We start from the raw sequence: 15,717 nt of genomic DNA, 5'->3' as shown, positions 1-15,717 counted from the left end.
ACTGTATTTTCTCGAAACCTAAAATATGGTTAAAACTTCAGAAGGAGTTTGGCTAGTGGATTAATAACTTAAAGAGGTCTGTGAGACAGGTGATCTAGAATTCCTCTGTTTCCCGTTCAGCAACCCTTTTATGGGGCCATTTCTCTCAAACTATCATAGAAGGCTAATGTTTCCACAAAAAAAAACAAATATGCCATTTGAAAATGATATCACTGTTGGAGGACTCTCTTGATGCTGCTTTCTTCAAAGTATGTAAGTTTTTATTTAAAATGCAGTTAACACATGGTGTGATATTAGCTTCAGGTGTAGAGTACGGGGATTTCATGCTCCTTCATCCCCATCACCTCAGAATATTTTAAATATTTTCTATGATAACTGTATGGTGGGATTTGTTTTTCTCCTAACTATTAATATGCTTAGTATAAATCCTCAACACACTTTTTAAAAGGGCAAGGGGACAAGGTTTGCTGTATGTTTCACATTTGAAACTGAATATCTGTTTAGGCTGTAGGTTAAACATTACCATCACTAAACTCAGTTAAATGTATGCACTTCTTTTTTTTTTCTTTTTTTTTCTTTTTTTTTTTTAAGATTTTATTTATTTGAGAGAGAGAGAAAGAGCATGAACAGGGGAGGGACAGAGGGAGAAGCAGACTCCCTGCTAAGCAGGGAGCCCGACATGGGGCCCTAAGGTCATGACCTGAGCCACAGAGAGACACTTAACCGACTGAGCCACCCAAGCACCCAGATATTTCCACTTCTAACTACAGCACCCAAGTGTGCTGGGTATTATAGAAGAAAATAAATTTAACTTCAGAGATAGTGGCTGTAATTCTGGACAGTAACAAGCAGCTTTTAGAAAGGAAAAAAAAAAGAGAGAGTCTTAGGGGAGAAATGAACCTTGTGTCTTGGTTAATACAGGAGCTGGTCAATTTAGATGCTTAAAAGCTTTGGAAATACCAATATATGCCATCAAAGCATTGCAGTAATATATTAAATTAATTTAGATAAACAGGTAATCCATCAGGGGCACTAACATCCTAAATGTGTGGTTTCTGTGCGATGAGTTTTAACCACAGAATTCAAAGATAAAGCCCCACTCAGAAGGAGCACTGAAATAACCATATGTGGCTCTCTGTATATTTTTTTTAATCACAGGCAGAACTGCCTGGTGCCGGTTGTATTTGCCATTGGTAAAATCCTGAGCCCTTAATAATATCAAGATGTAGCTGGCTGGCTGCCTTCAATATTTTATAATTGCAAAATGGAATCCTACCCCCACGAATGATAATCTATCATTTTCACCTGCTTTTTGTCCCTTAAAAACCACATAGACCTCATTGTTCCAAATGAGATAACCAGAGCTTGTTGTTCCTAAGTCTCCTGCATTAAACTGAGGTAAAAGCTATTTTGTACCCCCGCCCCCCACCAAAAAGCCTAAGTGCTTTTCACTCTGCCAAAAATGTAACATTTCTTGAATGTTTTATTCTCTCGTTTTCTGAACGTGAATATCATAAACCTGGAAAATTAACCACCATGGGGCTCAACATTTTTGTGGCCATTTGGAGGAAATTTTCTGCCAATGGTATAAGAAATAAAAGAGAAAAGCACGCCCTGCGATTTACTGCAACCCAAAATGTCCTGGATATTTTGTGAAGTACAGACATAAGATTTTCCAGTGTGACTGTTTCCTGCTCTACCCTTTTTACTGCTGTGGGCAGAGATGGGTACAGGACTCCCTTCAGCTCCAGTGCCTGGAAAATGCCTGTTCGAATGGCACAAAAGCAATAACCATTCCATAGGGCTGTTGGTGTTTGAGTCTGTTTGCTGCCCAGTAAGTGTCGCAAGTGTCCTGATGGAAATGCCTGGTCCCATCTGGGGATAATTCAAGCTACCCAGGCTGACAGAACTGTGGGTCCAGTTCCAATATGTGGGGTTTCACCCATACCACCAAGCAATTCTCCAGCGTCAGTTGGAGAATTCAATCAATTCAATCCAATCCCAACAGTATCTACCTAGAGGTAGTGCATATCCCACAAGAGTTATGGGCTCAGTCCTACAAGACTCCCCTGTGCTGCTGATGACCAGCTGTGAATCAGACTTTTCATCCACCTCCTCCTCAGGCTCTATTAATTTACTAGAACAGAGGGAAACAGTTTACTTACTAGATTACTGATCTATTATAAAACAGATATAACCCACCAGCAGCCAAGTGGAAGAGACACCGAGTCCAAAGACTATGGGGAAAAGGCTTGGAACTTTCAGCACATTCCTTTCCCCACATCTCCACATGTTCACCAGCCTCAGAACTCGAAGACCCCTGTCCTTGGTTTTGACGGAGACTTCATTACATAGACTTAATTGATTAAATTGTTGGCCATTGATGATTAAGCTCGGTCTCCAGCTCCTCTCCCCTCCCAGAGGGTGGAGCCGAAAGTGCCAACCCTCTGATCATGTGGTTAGTTCCGCTGGTGCCTAGTGCCCATCCTTCGGTGAGCTGCAGGCTTTTCAAAAGTCACTTCATAGGGGCTCCTGGGTGGGTTAAAGCCTATCCCTTCAGCTCAGGTCATGATCCCAGGGTCCTGGGATCAAGCCCTGCATCGGGCTCTCTGCTCAGCAGGGAGCCTGCTTCCTCCTCTTTCTCTCTCTCTCTCTCTCTCTCTCTCTGCCTCTCTGCCTACTTGTGATCTCTGTCTGTCAAATAAGTAAAAATAAAATCTTTTTAAAAATTTGTTAAAAAAAGTCACTTCATAACATAACGAGACATACCTTTACTGCTCTCATTACCTATGAAATTCTGAGGGTTTTAGCAATTCTGTGCCTATGAGGACCAAATAGAGATTTTTTTAGTATAAATCACTCTATCAAGTGTATACAGCAAAGAGCTTGAGCCTCATAGCTAGAAAGATGAGGTGAGCCCAGATCCAGAGGGCCCTTAATATCTGACAGAGCAGTGTTGGGAGTAATTCAGTAGGAACGGGGAGTTACTGAAAGGAGGCAGAGCCATTCCTCAGTATCACAAAAAGATACGGGAAACAGAAAGGGATAAAAAGTAGAGCAGGGGCAACAGCAGGAAACTTCAAAGTTATCGAGGCAGAAAGTGATGATGGTTTAAGGGAAGAGGGTAGTAGAAAGGGGGAGTGAGAAATGAATACGAGAATCCAGAAATGGAGCTTTAAAAGGCGTTGTCAGTAATAGAAGTACGGGACACAGGGCGCCTGGGTGGCTCAGTTGGTTAAGCGACTGCCTTCGGCTCAGGTCATGATCCCAGAGTCATTGGATCGAGTCCCGCATCAAGCTCTTTGCTCAATGGGAAGCCTTCTTCTTCCTCTCCCTCTGCCTGCCACTCTGCCTACTTGTGCTCTTTCTCTCTGTCAAATAAATAAAATCTTATTTAAAAAGGAAAAAAAAAAAAAAAGAAGAAGAAGTATGGGACACAAAGAAAGAGAGTCACACATGACTGTGAAGGTTTCAGACCTGTGGCTGGGATCATAGCTCTGCTGCGATTCCAACAGGGGAAGGCAGGACGGAGAGCCAGGGGACCTCGAGCTCAGTTTTGTACATACTAAGCTCATGGGAGCTGTAAGCTAATAGACCCAGCACATTCAGACATAGATAGAACCGAGAGTGGGAGGAAGACGTGAGAGCTGGGGAGATACATTTCCGATTCATCCTTAGAGTGTCAAAAGGCGATGGGATTTCCACATGAAGAGTTGCAGAAAGAGGGGCGCCCGGGGGGCTCAGGGGGTTGGGCCTCTGCCTTGGCTCAGGTCATGATCCCAAGGTGCTGGGATCGAGCCCCGCATCGGGCTCTCTGCTCAGCATGGAGCCTGCTTCTTCCTCTCTCTCTGCCTGCCTTTCTGCCTCCTTGTGATCTCTCTCTCTGTCCAATAATAAATAAAATCTTTAAAAAAAAAAATTATCAAACAAACAAAAAAAAAGAGTTGCAGAAAGAGATGGATGGAGATACGAAAGGAAAATGTTGGGATGAAGAGATTCGGAAAAAGGAACAAGAAAAGTTATTCCGAGAAGCCACAGGGAACCAGCTTGGAACTGAGTATGCAAGACAAAGAGAAACGCTTTCCAGAGGGACGGAGAGGTTAAGTGACAGTAAATGCCACAAAGATACCGTCATGCCTCCAGGTGGGGCCAAGAGCAGATCATGCTGGCGAAGGTTATTCCCTCTCAGAGGAACGTGTGAGCGCCAATAATTATTCTAGAAGATCATCTCTTTAGTATTGTAAGTGCTCAACAGTCAGAAGCATACGATTTATATAAAAGAAATGCCCATTTAATTTATTAAAGCAGACATTGGCTAAGTTATAAGCCATTAGCCATGCCTCTGTAAGACATGAAAAAGTTGGAGTAAATCTAATGGGGCCCTTTCATCTGCATGGGAAAGGTCATTACAGGCATCAAATAATTGAATTTTAGAATGGTGCTGGAGCAAATAGCTATATATTAGAACTCAAATTAGACTTCAGAAGGACTGTTTGTCTTGGGATTTCATCATTTAGAATGATATCTTGCAATAAAACTGACTCCATAGAAAGATATTAATCTTATGCTTTAATGCTCTTATCTCAAATTGTTTTAATTGACCCGTTGGAATGGAATTTTAATTTTTCAGGTAAAATTTTTTTGTCAACTTAGAATATGAAGGACGGGAGGAAAATGTTACAGATCAAATTTAGATCCTGATTTTATTTTCTTCCTTTTCTGCAGCAGTAATACTAATCAGTGATTGGTCTGAAACATATAATACAGTCAACTCTTGACAGAGGTGTGATTGGAAGATGAGATATTCTGCTTAATACCATTTTTAATAGCACACATACTAGTCATGGGTGTCTAACTTTAAAAAATATATTCCACAGAGAAACCTGGTGACCTGTGGCAGTGTAAGAAGATTCACAAATCTTATGATAACCCCATATTTAAAGTAGTGATTCCAATTAGTACAAGGTTATATTCCCAGCTCTCTTTTCCAGTAAAAACTGCACTGTAATAATGAAATGTGTAATGTAGGAATTTTCACTAGTCTATAAAAACTTAGAGATAAGTAGATTATGTTCTACAAAGTTGGTTTTGTTTAATTCGTTTTTTAAAAAAGGGTTAGCTGAGGGGCGCCTGGGTGGCTCAGTAGGTTAAGCGTCTGCATTCAGCTCAGGTCATGATCCCGGAGTCCTAGGATCGAGTCCCACTCCAGGCTCTCTGCTCTGCCGGGAGCCTGCTTCTCCCTCTCCTGCTCCCCCTGCTTGTGCTTGCTGCCTCTCTCTAGGTCAAATAAAGAAATAATCTTAAAAGAGGGGAGAGGTAACTGATAGCATTTTTTGAAAAGAGAAGCATCAGCGGGAGAGAGGGGAAATTGGCTTTAGAGGGCGTGACAAATGCTGGGAGACAGGGAGGTTTCGTCCAGAGCAGGCTGGAGCAGAGCTTCCTGTCTGCGAGGCCCCCACTGGGAGGGCAAGGGGACTCCCTCTCCGTTGCCTCAGTACATCGATCATGCAGCACCCAGGGGTCCTTTGGGGAAGGCAGATTTGTTCAGTGCGAACTGCCGCCATGTCCCAGCAAACAGCTCAGCAGAGCACACTCTTGATTTCTCTAGGATCCCAGGCTACTAGAGCCTGTGTCAGAGGAGGCAAGGGAGAGCTCTCGAGGTCTTTCTCCGTGGGGAGGAGTGGTGCAGCCGTTCTAAGCTGCAGCCTCGGTGGGAGCCGTTCTCCCTGGGCTCACATCCTGCCTTGGGCACATGCTCTGGTTTTACATAAGTGGCTCAACTGCCACGGGCCTCAGTTTTCACATCTGTCAGATGGAGCTGACAGTGGTACCCACCTCATGGCCCTGCATGAGGTCGTGTGTGCAGAGCAGCGCAGGTCTTGTATGGGGGAGACCGGAAAAGGGAGCCAGGGCTGCAGTCATACGTGTTGCTGTGACCCACCATGCACGTGGCTTTGTTCTGTTTAGATGAGCTGCTTCAGAAAGAGCAGAACTACTCGGATGACGTCTTGGCCAACATGATCAGCGAACCAAGAATCAGTTACGGAAACGATGCCCTCATGCCGTCCTTGACGGAAACGAAAACCACCGTGGAGCTTCTTCCCGTGAATGGGGAGTTCAGCCTGGACGACCTCCAGCCCTGGCATCCTTTCGGGGTCGACTCGGTGCCGGCCAATACAGAAAATGAAGGTAAGCGGCCCTGGAGTGAATAAGAACATTCCAGTACATATATGTGTGTGTGTGTATACACACATCTTCCTGATATTCTTGAGTAGCGACTTCTTATATGCATTTGAAGAAAAATACTTTCTCCCCAAGAGGTATTTTGTTGCTTCTGGAAAAAAAGAACAATATTCAGTGCGTGTTTATGAGGCAGTGGCCAGTCCAGGCCCACCTTCAAAGCAAACAGGGGATGAAATTATGTAAATGTTTCTCCCTGTGGGAAGAAGTTTTCGTGGGGCCGGCAGAAACGGGGATTTGGAAAGCAGCAAAATAGTCTTTGCAGGTTAAATAACCTAGTGCATTAAATTTCAGATTGCATTGACTGTTAAAAGCAAAGATAACCACGTACAAATAAAATGTAATTTTGCTGAAAATTTAAACAACTTTGTGTTTAGAAAGTTAAATTGAAGGCAGCTGTCAAAATGAAGAAGCGTATCAATCTACATGATTTTTCCTACGATAGCTTAGAGATTTTCGCTGTCAACAAATTTGCACATTGGCAGATATACTTTCTTTCACAGGGATTTCTTAACAGAAACTTCTAAACAATATCTCTTCACAAGAGAACATCTTTTTATTCCTTAAACATTTTTACATGTTTAGAAGTATACAGTTTCAAACACGGGAACACCTTGATTTCTGAACACCAATAGCACTTTTTTTAAGAACACCAGATTTCACCTGTGAGTGTCTTTTGTTAAAGTGGCAAGTTTGGATGGTGGTAATAATTGTAATAGGACTACAGTAGGGAGACCTCAAAATGCTGTCAGTGTATGCCTCGGATTAAATTTAGACTCAGTATCAGACCCTAAGTATACTACAGAAGTATTTTTTTTTAAGGAACCATTACAGAAAATCTTTCTGTGGGGGCACCTGGGTGGCTCAGTTGGTTCAGCCACTGCCTTCAGCTCAGGTCATGATCCTGGAGTCCCAGGATCCTGCATCAGGCTCCCTGCTCAGCAGGGAGTCTGCTTCTCCCTCTGAGCCTCCCCCTTCTCATGCTCTCCCTTTCTCTCTCTCTCTCTCACATAAATAAATAAATTCTTTAAAAAAAAAAAAAAAGAAAGAAAGAAAATCTATGAACAGTCTCCATATGAGTAATCACCCCAAATTTGTTTCATTAATTTGAAAAGGGGCACCTCATAGTAGTAATCCCAGCTACGAAAAGCAGTATCATTTATATCAAATGTAATGAAGACTTCACCATTTATAAAAATAATTCTGACACAGAGGGAAAAATTTAAAGACTTCTAAAAATCAAAGAACTTCAGTTACAAGGGTAACTTCCTTATTAAATTTATTAATAATAGAGTACTAACTGTACCTCTTTTTTAATAGGTGGGTACATTTGGGTCTTTTAAAATCCTCATCATTCTGTCACTAATGAAAATTCTTTGTGGAAAATGTCCAGTCTGGTTTGTAAGTTTAAATGCACACTGGATTTCCTCCTTTCCTTTAGCATACTGAGCTGTTTAAATCAGGGAGAAATAGGTCCCACATCTGACTGAAGTCTGACAAACTTCTTTGGTGGAAAATTATAACCCTCTATACCAAAATGCCGTCTATACCAAATACTGTTAAATGTTTGTCATTTATGTCCAACTCATAGCTTTTTATGAAAAAACAAATTTAAATACATAGATTAGACTGTTCTTTGTTAAAAATTACTCTGTCTTTGAGAATTTATTCAACTGCAGTGATTCTAAAATTATAATTTACAAGGAACTTCCTATCACTTTCTCGTAATTGAAGAGCTTTTCACATATTTGAAATACATAGTTTCTATAAATAAAATGTTCCCATTTAATAGTTTCCATTACTTGTTGATTTTGGAAAAGTAGGATAAAACCTATTTCAGAGCCGACCTAAATTTTTATGATCACACGCACACAAAAATAATAGAAACTAGAAATTATAATTTATTTATGGTGAAGTTTAGAAGATTTAGAAAGCCAAAGTAAAGCTACATTAGCAGAGTAAAAATTGATTTATAGAAATTACTGTGTATGTTTGATATAATACTTGATATTTCTCTTAAATGTTGTGAACCCTATACAAATGTGGGCTATACAGAGTTTTTGTAAGAGCAACAACAGCGAAGACACTCAGCCCTGTTTATGTTAGCTTCTTCTAATTTAATGAATGCAGTGAAATGCAGTGACACCATTAAGAATAGCAAAAAATGTGTATTATTCGAGAAGGTGTTGCATTTCCTGAATTTCACATTTTCTCTTTACTTTCTCACCCTATCAGATATTGAGAGCTTAACTGCTTAGTATGAACACACACTTCCTTGGTATCTTTAATGAGGTAAATTTAACTTTGCATTTATCATATTTGTTATAGAAACACCAACAGTTAAATAACTCTTCCTTTCTGTACTCCAAGCATTTCATCCTGACTCCATATGTATAATTATGTGGTCATATGCATATATGTGGTCTCCATTAAAAAGTATATGCATTCTAGTAAACATTTGGCTAATATTAAAATTTTTAAATAGTAGGCAAACTGACCCACTCTGTTTAGGGAAAGAAGTGCAAGGATATTTGTTGTTCTATTTAAGGAGAAGTAGAGGGAAGAACTATTTTTACCCAAACTGCTTCCTAAAACCCAAACCTTAATGCCACTGTCAACATGTTCACCGCTTTCCTGGTCTTCTACCCATTGACAATCCTCCCAAATCAAATAAGAAAGAAGTCTTGGTCCAAATTAGGAGGCAAGCAGGGATTCTCCCCCAGTACTCGCCAGATAACCCGAAGAAGGAAAGTTGGGTTAATTACTAGATTTCTCCAAAGTGATCAGCTTTTGGAAGGTTAAGAACAATAGATTTTGGAGATACCCCAGAAGAGCAATGGACTTAAATACCTCCCCTCAGAAGTAGACTCTGAGAGTGGCCTGTCGCCATTGGTCCTAGGAGACTGTCTGTGCTCGTGCACATAGACCCACACTGCAGACCATTGGGTGCCGCCAAGATGCCCACTTGGCCAAGGTCCTTGATTGAGTGCTTCTGGATCCTTGTCCAGGACACAGCCAGTCACATCGCCCAAGCCTCAAAGGAAGAGCTGATACTCTTGTTAAATAAACACCTCTCATTGACAAATAACAAAATCTTACATGAGAGTATTACAAGGCAAGAATATTGAGGATCTCAGAGCTTGAATTTTGGTTCTTGGTGTTATCAGACCCAACACTCCTTTTATAACATTTTGAAAAGCCTCCTTAACAGTGAATCTTAAAATAAAATGGATTGACAGTGTTTCAGGGGGAAAATCAATATAATGGATGTAATATGTAACAAGTGTTTCAAGGCATAAGTGTTCGGGCTTGACGGCCAGTGGGAACAGTGGCGGGATCATGTCTTTGTCCTGTGTGGATGTGAGAGATACAAATGCGGACTGACACAGGGCTGATTCCACGATTCAGGCTCTATGAGCAACCGTGGATGAGTTCCTGACGTAGTGGAGAACTCTTGGGAGGGCTGTGATGAAAACAGTCTCCCCCCATTTTACCCGGTGATGAACTCTTAGCATATCCAGGTTATAGTAAGAGCTATGCAAAAAATGCTTTGTGTTTGTATATTGAACTGAGCTATGCTCTAGACCCACATAATCATAGACAAATGAATGTCCAGCAGGAATTTAGGAACTTGTAGAGGATTCGAGGCTATTTTTACTCGTGTGGGAGTGCCCTGTGCACGACATCTAACACCCTTGCTCCCCATCCCCACCGCCCCACAGAACAGAAGCTACCCCAGACTCCTGAATGGCGGGTGGATCATCAGAGTTTAAATTCCGCACTGCTGGGCGTGGTGGGCAACATAGAGAGCCTCTGTGGCTATTTCCTAGTCTGTAAAACAAAGATAATGATAATTCCTAAATTCAGAGATAAGGTATGAGCATTCAATGAGATGGCAGGGAAAGCTCTTGGCAAAGTATCTACAACAAACCAAGTAAATATTTAGTGTAACTTTCTTTCTTTCTTTTCATTTTCCTTCCGTCTTCCTACCTTCCTGTCTTTTCTTTTTTCCTTCCTTCCTTTCTTCCTTCTTTCATTCATTTGTCCATTCATTTGTTCTTTCCATAGAATCAGGATCTCATTAGAGAGTTTTTACCAGCTGCTCCCAGGGAGAATCACCCTGTGGTCCAAACAGTATATCCTTATATTAACAATGTAACGAACCATATAATGACCCAGTCCTAAAATACCCCCTGTCTGCTCTCACCATCTCCTCCCCTTTTCCCTTTCCCCAGGGCCTTGTTCCTTGTGAATGTCTCGACATGTGCTCACACACAGAGCCACTGAAAATACCTAAAGTTCTCAAAGATTTCCTTTGATTGTTCATGCAGTCCTTATCATCAGAGTTTCCGACGCTTACCAACAGGTCGTTGCTTTTTCTTAAGAACAGTCAGTCTCAGACACCCAGGCCTTCTTCTAATTTATATTGAAGAACGAAGCATATCACAGTTTTCTGACATCTTAGGCTCTTTGGCCAGTTTGCCTTGAGGGATTTTCCTGTGGCTTTTTTCAGATCCACAGAACTTAACTGAGTAACCCACAGTGAAGCTGTTACTTAACAAACTGTTGTTCTCGTGGATCGTGAAGGCGTCTGGCTAAAGGCATCTGTGTTTGTTCTGCCTTGTCACGATTGCCTGCGCAGGCCAGCCACAGAGTGGCCAACAGTCAGCTTCCTTGTATAGAATACATACATGAAACACTAAGCTTCTCTAAGAGGCACAACAGGTTTTCTAAGACTGCATATTTGTAATTGCAACGTGTACTTGCCCACTGGTATATTTCTAATTAGCGTAATAACAAAGCAATGATAAAATCTCTTTAAATGCTGAAATTGAGGGCACCTGGGTGGCTCAGTCGGTTAAGCATCCAACTCTTGGTTTCAGCTCAGGTGGAGACCTCGGGGTCGTGAGATCGACCCCCATGTCAGGCTCCGTGCTCAGTGGGGAGTCTGCTTGAGATTCTCTCCCCCTCTCCTCTTGCCCCTCCCCCTGCTCGCACACACACTCTCTCTCTCAAATAAATAAATTTTAAAAATCTTTTTAAAAAATAAATATGGGAGTGCCTGGGTGGCTCAGTCCGTTAAGCGCCTGCCTTTGGCTCAGGTCATGATTCTGGAGTGCCAGGATCAAGCCCCATGTCAGGCGCCCTACTGAGTGGGGAGTTTGCTTCTCCCTCTCCCTCTGCCCCTCCCCACTTGAATTCTGTCTCACTCTCTCAAATAAATAAAATCTTTTTTAAAAAATAAATAAATATATAAGCAAGTGCTAAAATTGAAAAAAAAAAAAAGTCATTTTCAGGCCTCTTTTCTGTCTGTGTAGAAGTATTTTCCTGCTGATTTCCTCCATTTCCTTTGGCCTGGTGGGAGGCTGTGCTGACAGCGTTCAGCTCAGAACTCATCTGTTATAAGGAGCCGCAGAACAAACTCAGAAGCCCCAGAATGTGACTTCTCTGAGGAGAAGGTGTGCTTCAAAGCTATGGAAGGCCTGGGAATAACACATTTCTGCTTGAGTTTTAAGATGACTGCTTTCATATCTTTAATTTACTAAACAGCTACTGTAAAATGTTCTGAACACTATCTTGAAGTTACCTTCTGGTTCAGGGAGCAATAGTTCATTTGGAAAATTAGAAAGTATCTGTTGGACTGGGAAATAATGCACCACTTTGTCTTGTTGATGTGTATGCGCATTTTTAGCACCGATGTCATAACTGTCTTAAAAAATTGATGTCTGCTCACCGAACACAGGAGTTACTTACTTTTTGAATATTAATTCATACTGAATCAGCCTCAAACAGTTAAAGCAGGCTAGGTTTAAGTCAGTAAACTATTAATTTTTTCACCTTCTGAAAAACAAGATTTTATTACTGTTTTCAAACAATACATGCACATGGGGGAAAAAGGCAGAGAAGCTTCTAGAAACAATCTCCTCACCCAGAAATAACTAATGTTAGCTTTTGTGGTAATATCTTTCAGACCTTTTTCTTTTTGGGGGTCCGTGCATTTGCTGCTTTTTCTGCATTTCTTTAAGGAATTGTGGAATAGTGCTTTATCATTTATAAGGTTTTAATGTGTATATGGGCACATTTACTTAAGACAAAACCCAGGATTGGAAAGAATGTGTCTCGCCCAAGATCACAGAGTGAGTCAGTGGTGGCATTTAAGTGGACAGCTCTTCAGCCTGTATTTAAACCACAGATTAACGGCTGATTCCCTCATGAGTCAAAGACAGTTTCGGATGATTTAGCCACCGATGAACAGGATCCCCACTTCGAGTTCCTCTCTCGCTCTTGAGTGTGCTGCTTGGACGTGCTCTTCTCTGCAACTGAAGCACCACCAGAGCTCTCCCGAGGAAGTCCTCAAAAATACAGCAACCCCTCCGGAACTCAGTAATAAAGCCCCTCACTAAATATTGTGGCAGATGGGAAAAAAGGTACAACACAGAGAATCCGTGCCATTCAAATGTATTTGTGAGTTGCAGAAGGCTGTCTTAACCTATCAAACCAGGAAAGTACTAGAAATTAGACATTCTCTCAGCAAGAGTCATTAGGGAAGGTTGAATAAACACAGCTTCATAGTATGGGAGCGTTTCTGAAACAGGTTTTAAAATTGTTTTGTTTCTCAATACAATGAGAAGAGGCTGTTTACATATGAAGAAACAGCCTCAGAAGTGGACTTTCACCCGAAGTTGCTTGTGGTGCGGGTGCTAGTGCCAGCGTTGGGTTGGGAGGCCTGCTCCCTCCTCCCGGCCGTGCTGCCGCTCTGCATGCTAAAGGCCCAAACCCCGTTGCTCTTCGGACTTGTCCAGATGTCTTCATATTCTCAGAAACCTGATTTTTTTATAATGTGAAGGCTTGTCTCCCTGCCACTCTCTTCTCCCTCACTGTTCTGCCAACATGGGACATTCAGGATGGATCTGGGTGTGGGGTCCCACCTCGGAAGGCCGGGCTGTGAGCATCCGTAAGCCGGATGGTCTTCCCGAAACTGCTCACCCCAAAGCCAGCCCCTCGAGCCTACCTTACCTTCCCGTGGACGTCTTTGCTCACCTTTCCTTACCTTCTTACCTCCTATTTTCCAGGCTTTTACCCAAGGGGTTTTTCCCCTCCCTTGGCTTCATTTGCCCCTTTGTCCGTTTATTAATCCTTAAAGCTTTGTTTCTCTCCGTTGCCCGTTTCTTCAAAGACCAGTCTAAGTTCAAGTTAATGCTTTCTGAGACTCAGAAGCTCTTTGGAAAGGCCAGCTCATGGCAGGCAATGGCGGGCACCACGGTGCCACCAGCACGCTTCCTTTGGTTCCAGCCCAGGACTTGCACAAAGGAAAAATTGCAGAAGTTGAAAAATACAAAAGGGAGTACTCACATTTCACACACCACCACTGTCTGTTATCTATTAAAATAGTAACTGGTTTTTAAAATTAGAGAGAGAGACTGACTCTCTGGTTTACTTCTTCTACCCTCCAAATGGGAGCAAATTTGGTGCACTGAGTGGCAGATTATGTGGTGAGATGTTCCTCTCCCGACAAATCCATATTTGCATTTCCCCTGAGGATTTAATGGAGCCCTTTTGTAGTTAATTAACTGTAAAATAAGAGCAGATCGGACAGTTGTTAAAAGAGGTATCTCCAGGATTTTTCGCGGGGCTGGGTATATTGTATTTTATCTCTAATCAAAAGCCAAGAAACCATCCCTAAACTCTATGAGAAGGAAATCCACACACCCCAACCCCTCTTCTCTGATGTTGCTGCATATCCTGCAAGTGTTTTTATCAGAAACCTCAGCAGTGGGGCTGGCCCACGGAGAGCGGGAAGGCTTCTGAAGTGGTCCCGCTCCCGTTCCCTGAAACTCGGGATAAACTCCCTGTGGTTCTTTGCCAGCCGCTGCTTTCCTCTAACGTGTGTGTTCCCCATGCTTTTCCCTGCTCCGTGTTCAGGAGCCACAACTCACCATCTCGATTTGTCTCGTTTGCTTTCCGCATCTCTCGCTTCCTGTGCCCAGTTGAGCCCGTCGACGCCCGCCCTGCTGCCGACCGAGGACTGACCACCCGACCAGGTACAACGCGGTTCCCTTCTGCCTCCCGCGTCTTCTGCTTGCACTCGAGCCCCGCCGTCTCTGCTCTTCCTTATGAGCCTTCCTCAACTGCAGATACCGAGAGAGAGGATCTGAAATGACCGTGGAAACCAGACTTCTCAAACCTTCCCTCTGCTTCTCCTTACGCTTTGTTTCCCAATTTCCTATTGAAGAAATCTGGTTTTCTTTCTGAGCTTTCCTTTTCAAATGATGAAAGAGCCCATCCAACTTAAGGGTTTTGGGGTTTTTTTTTTTTCCTTTTTTTTAAATGGAGAAGACTATCTAGACCTTTCTGTCCTCAAAAATGGAAAACCACACAGATGCACACTCTCTCTAGTGACGAAGTAGTTTCTGCTTTGAGCATCTCCTCCTTCCTTCCTTGTTTGGTGTGCAGTCAGGTCCTCTTCTGACTGAATTGGGCTCAAACTTCAGTCAGTTTCTCACACAGCGATGACCCTAAATATATCAGAAAGGGACTACCTCTAGAGCCCAGAAGTATATACATTTTCTCTCTCGTGGGTTGTATGGACTTACTCTCCATGAGTAACTAAAACAACAGAAAGGTTGTATGTGCATTGTTTTGTATACAAGTCTTTAATTTTTATACCACTTAAAATTCCCATTAACACTGAAATAGACACTTTTTTTTTTACAGTTTCTCCAGCATTAAAAGAAACACACGTTTACCCTTTGTTCTATATTCAGCCTTTATCTCAAACTGTTTTAAAAGTCGGTGTCACTCCACAACAGAAATACACACGAGCCTGGTTTTTGACCTTGTGCACAACTCTGCCCAACGAATAGTACCCCTTGTTTTCCATGAATCTGAGTTGAGACATGGCTGTGTATTCTAGATTTAACTCCACAAACAATGCATACCTTCCCATATTTATTTTCTTCCTTATCCCTGTAATGGCTCCATGCAAGAGTCAAGGACCAGGGAGTTCCCCTTGTTGGAGGATGTTAACACACGGAGGTCCCTGGTTCGGGTGCTGTCTGTAGCAGGCCAAGAACAGACCTGGCCCCTCACACTGCCATTGCCAGCCCAAGTCACTTGTGTCCCCAGACACAGTCCTAGATGAGAGCTCCAAGCCGCCTTGTGACATCTTCATGCCTCCGTTGGTTGCTCACAGGCGGCAGGGAGAGCGGAGTGACTGTCTTGACAGCTGCTCTGGCTCATTTTAAGAATCTCTGCCTTGAGGGCTTTTCAGAGGAATTTAAATGATTGTAAGTCAGACACAGTTCGGGCTCTCCTAATGTCTTCCTTATTGCCATTGTCATGCAAGTGAATTTTAAGAGCCAGCCATTGATACCCACGGTTACCCGTGGTTCTCTGCTCCCGTGGAGTTCAAGGCCAAGGGTGGTGGAGTTCAAGGCTGAGGGTCAGGTCCATTCTAACCAGGTGAGATCCCCTCAG

At 42.6% G+C, this 15,717-nt stretch overlaps 1 protein-coding gene across 6 annotated transcripts in view; it reads left to right on the top strand.

Annotated features, from left to right (window-relative positions):
- Positions 1-15,717, top strand: part of APP (amyloid beta precursor protein) — a 264,540-nt gene that overhangs the window by 230,587 nt on the left and 18,236 nt on the right. For 3 of the 6 annotated variants that reach the window (XM_059164527.1, XM_059164525.1, XM_059164522.1), the window contains 2 exons: positions 5,968-6,189; positions 14,229-14,282. In XM_059164527.1, coding sequence (XP_059020510.1) covers positions 5,968-6,189; positions 14,229-14,282 — 276 coding nt within the window. The remainder of the gene's footprint in view (positions 1-5,967; positions 6,190-14,228; positions 14,283-15,717) is intronic. The other 3 variants (XM_059164528.1, XM_059164526.1, XM_059164523.1) reach the window with 1 other exon arrangement.

The sequence above is a fragment of the Mustela lutreola genome, chromosome 2 (assembly GCF_030435805.1).
Source record: "Mustela lutreola isolate mMusLut2 chromosome 2, mMusLut2.pri, whole genome shotgun sequence".
NCBI lineage: Eukaryota > Metazoa > Chordata > Mammalia > Carnivora > Mustelidae > Mustela > Mustela lutreola.
Note: the sequence above shows the minus strand (reverse complement) of the source record. Positions and strands in the feature narration are given on the sequence as shown.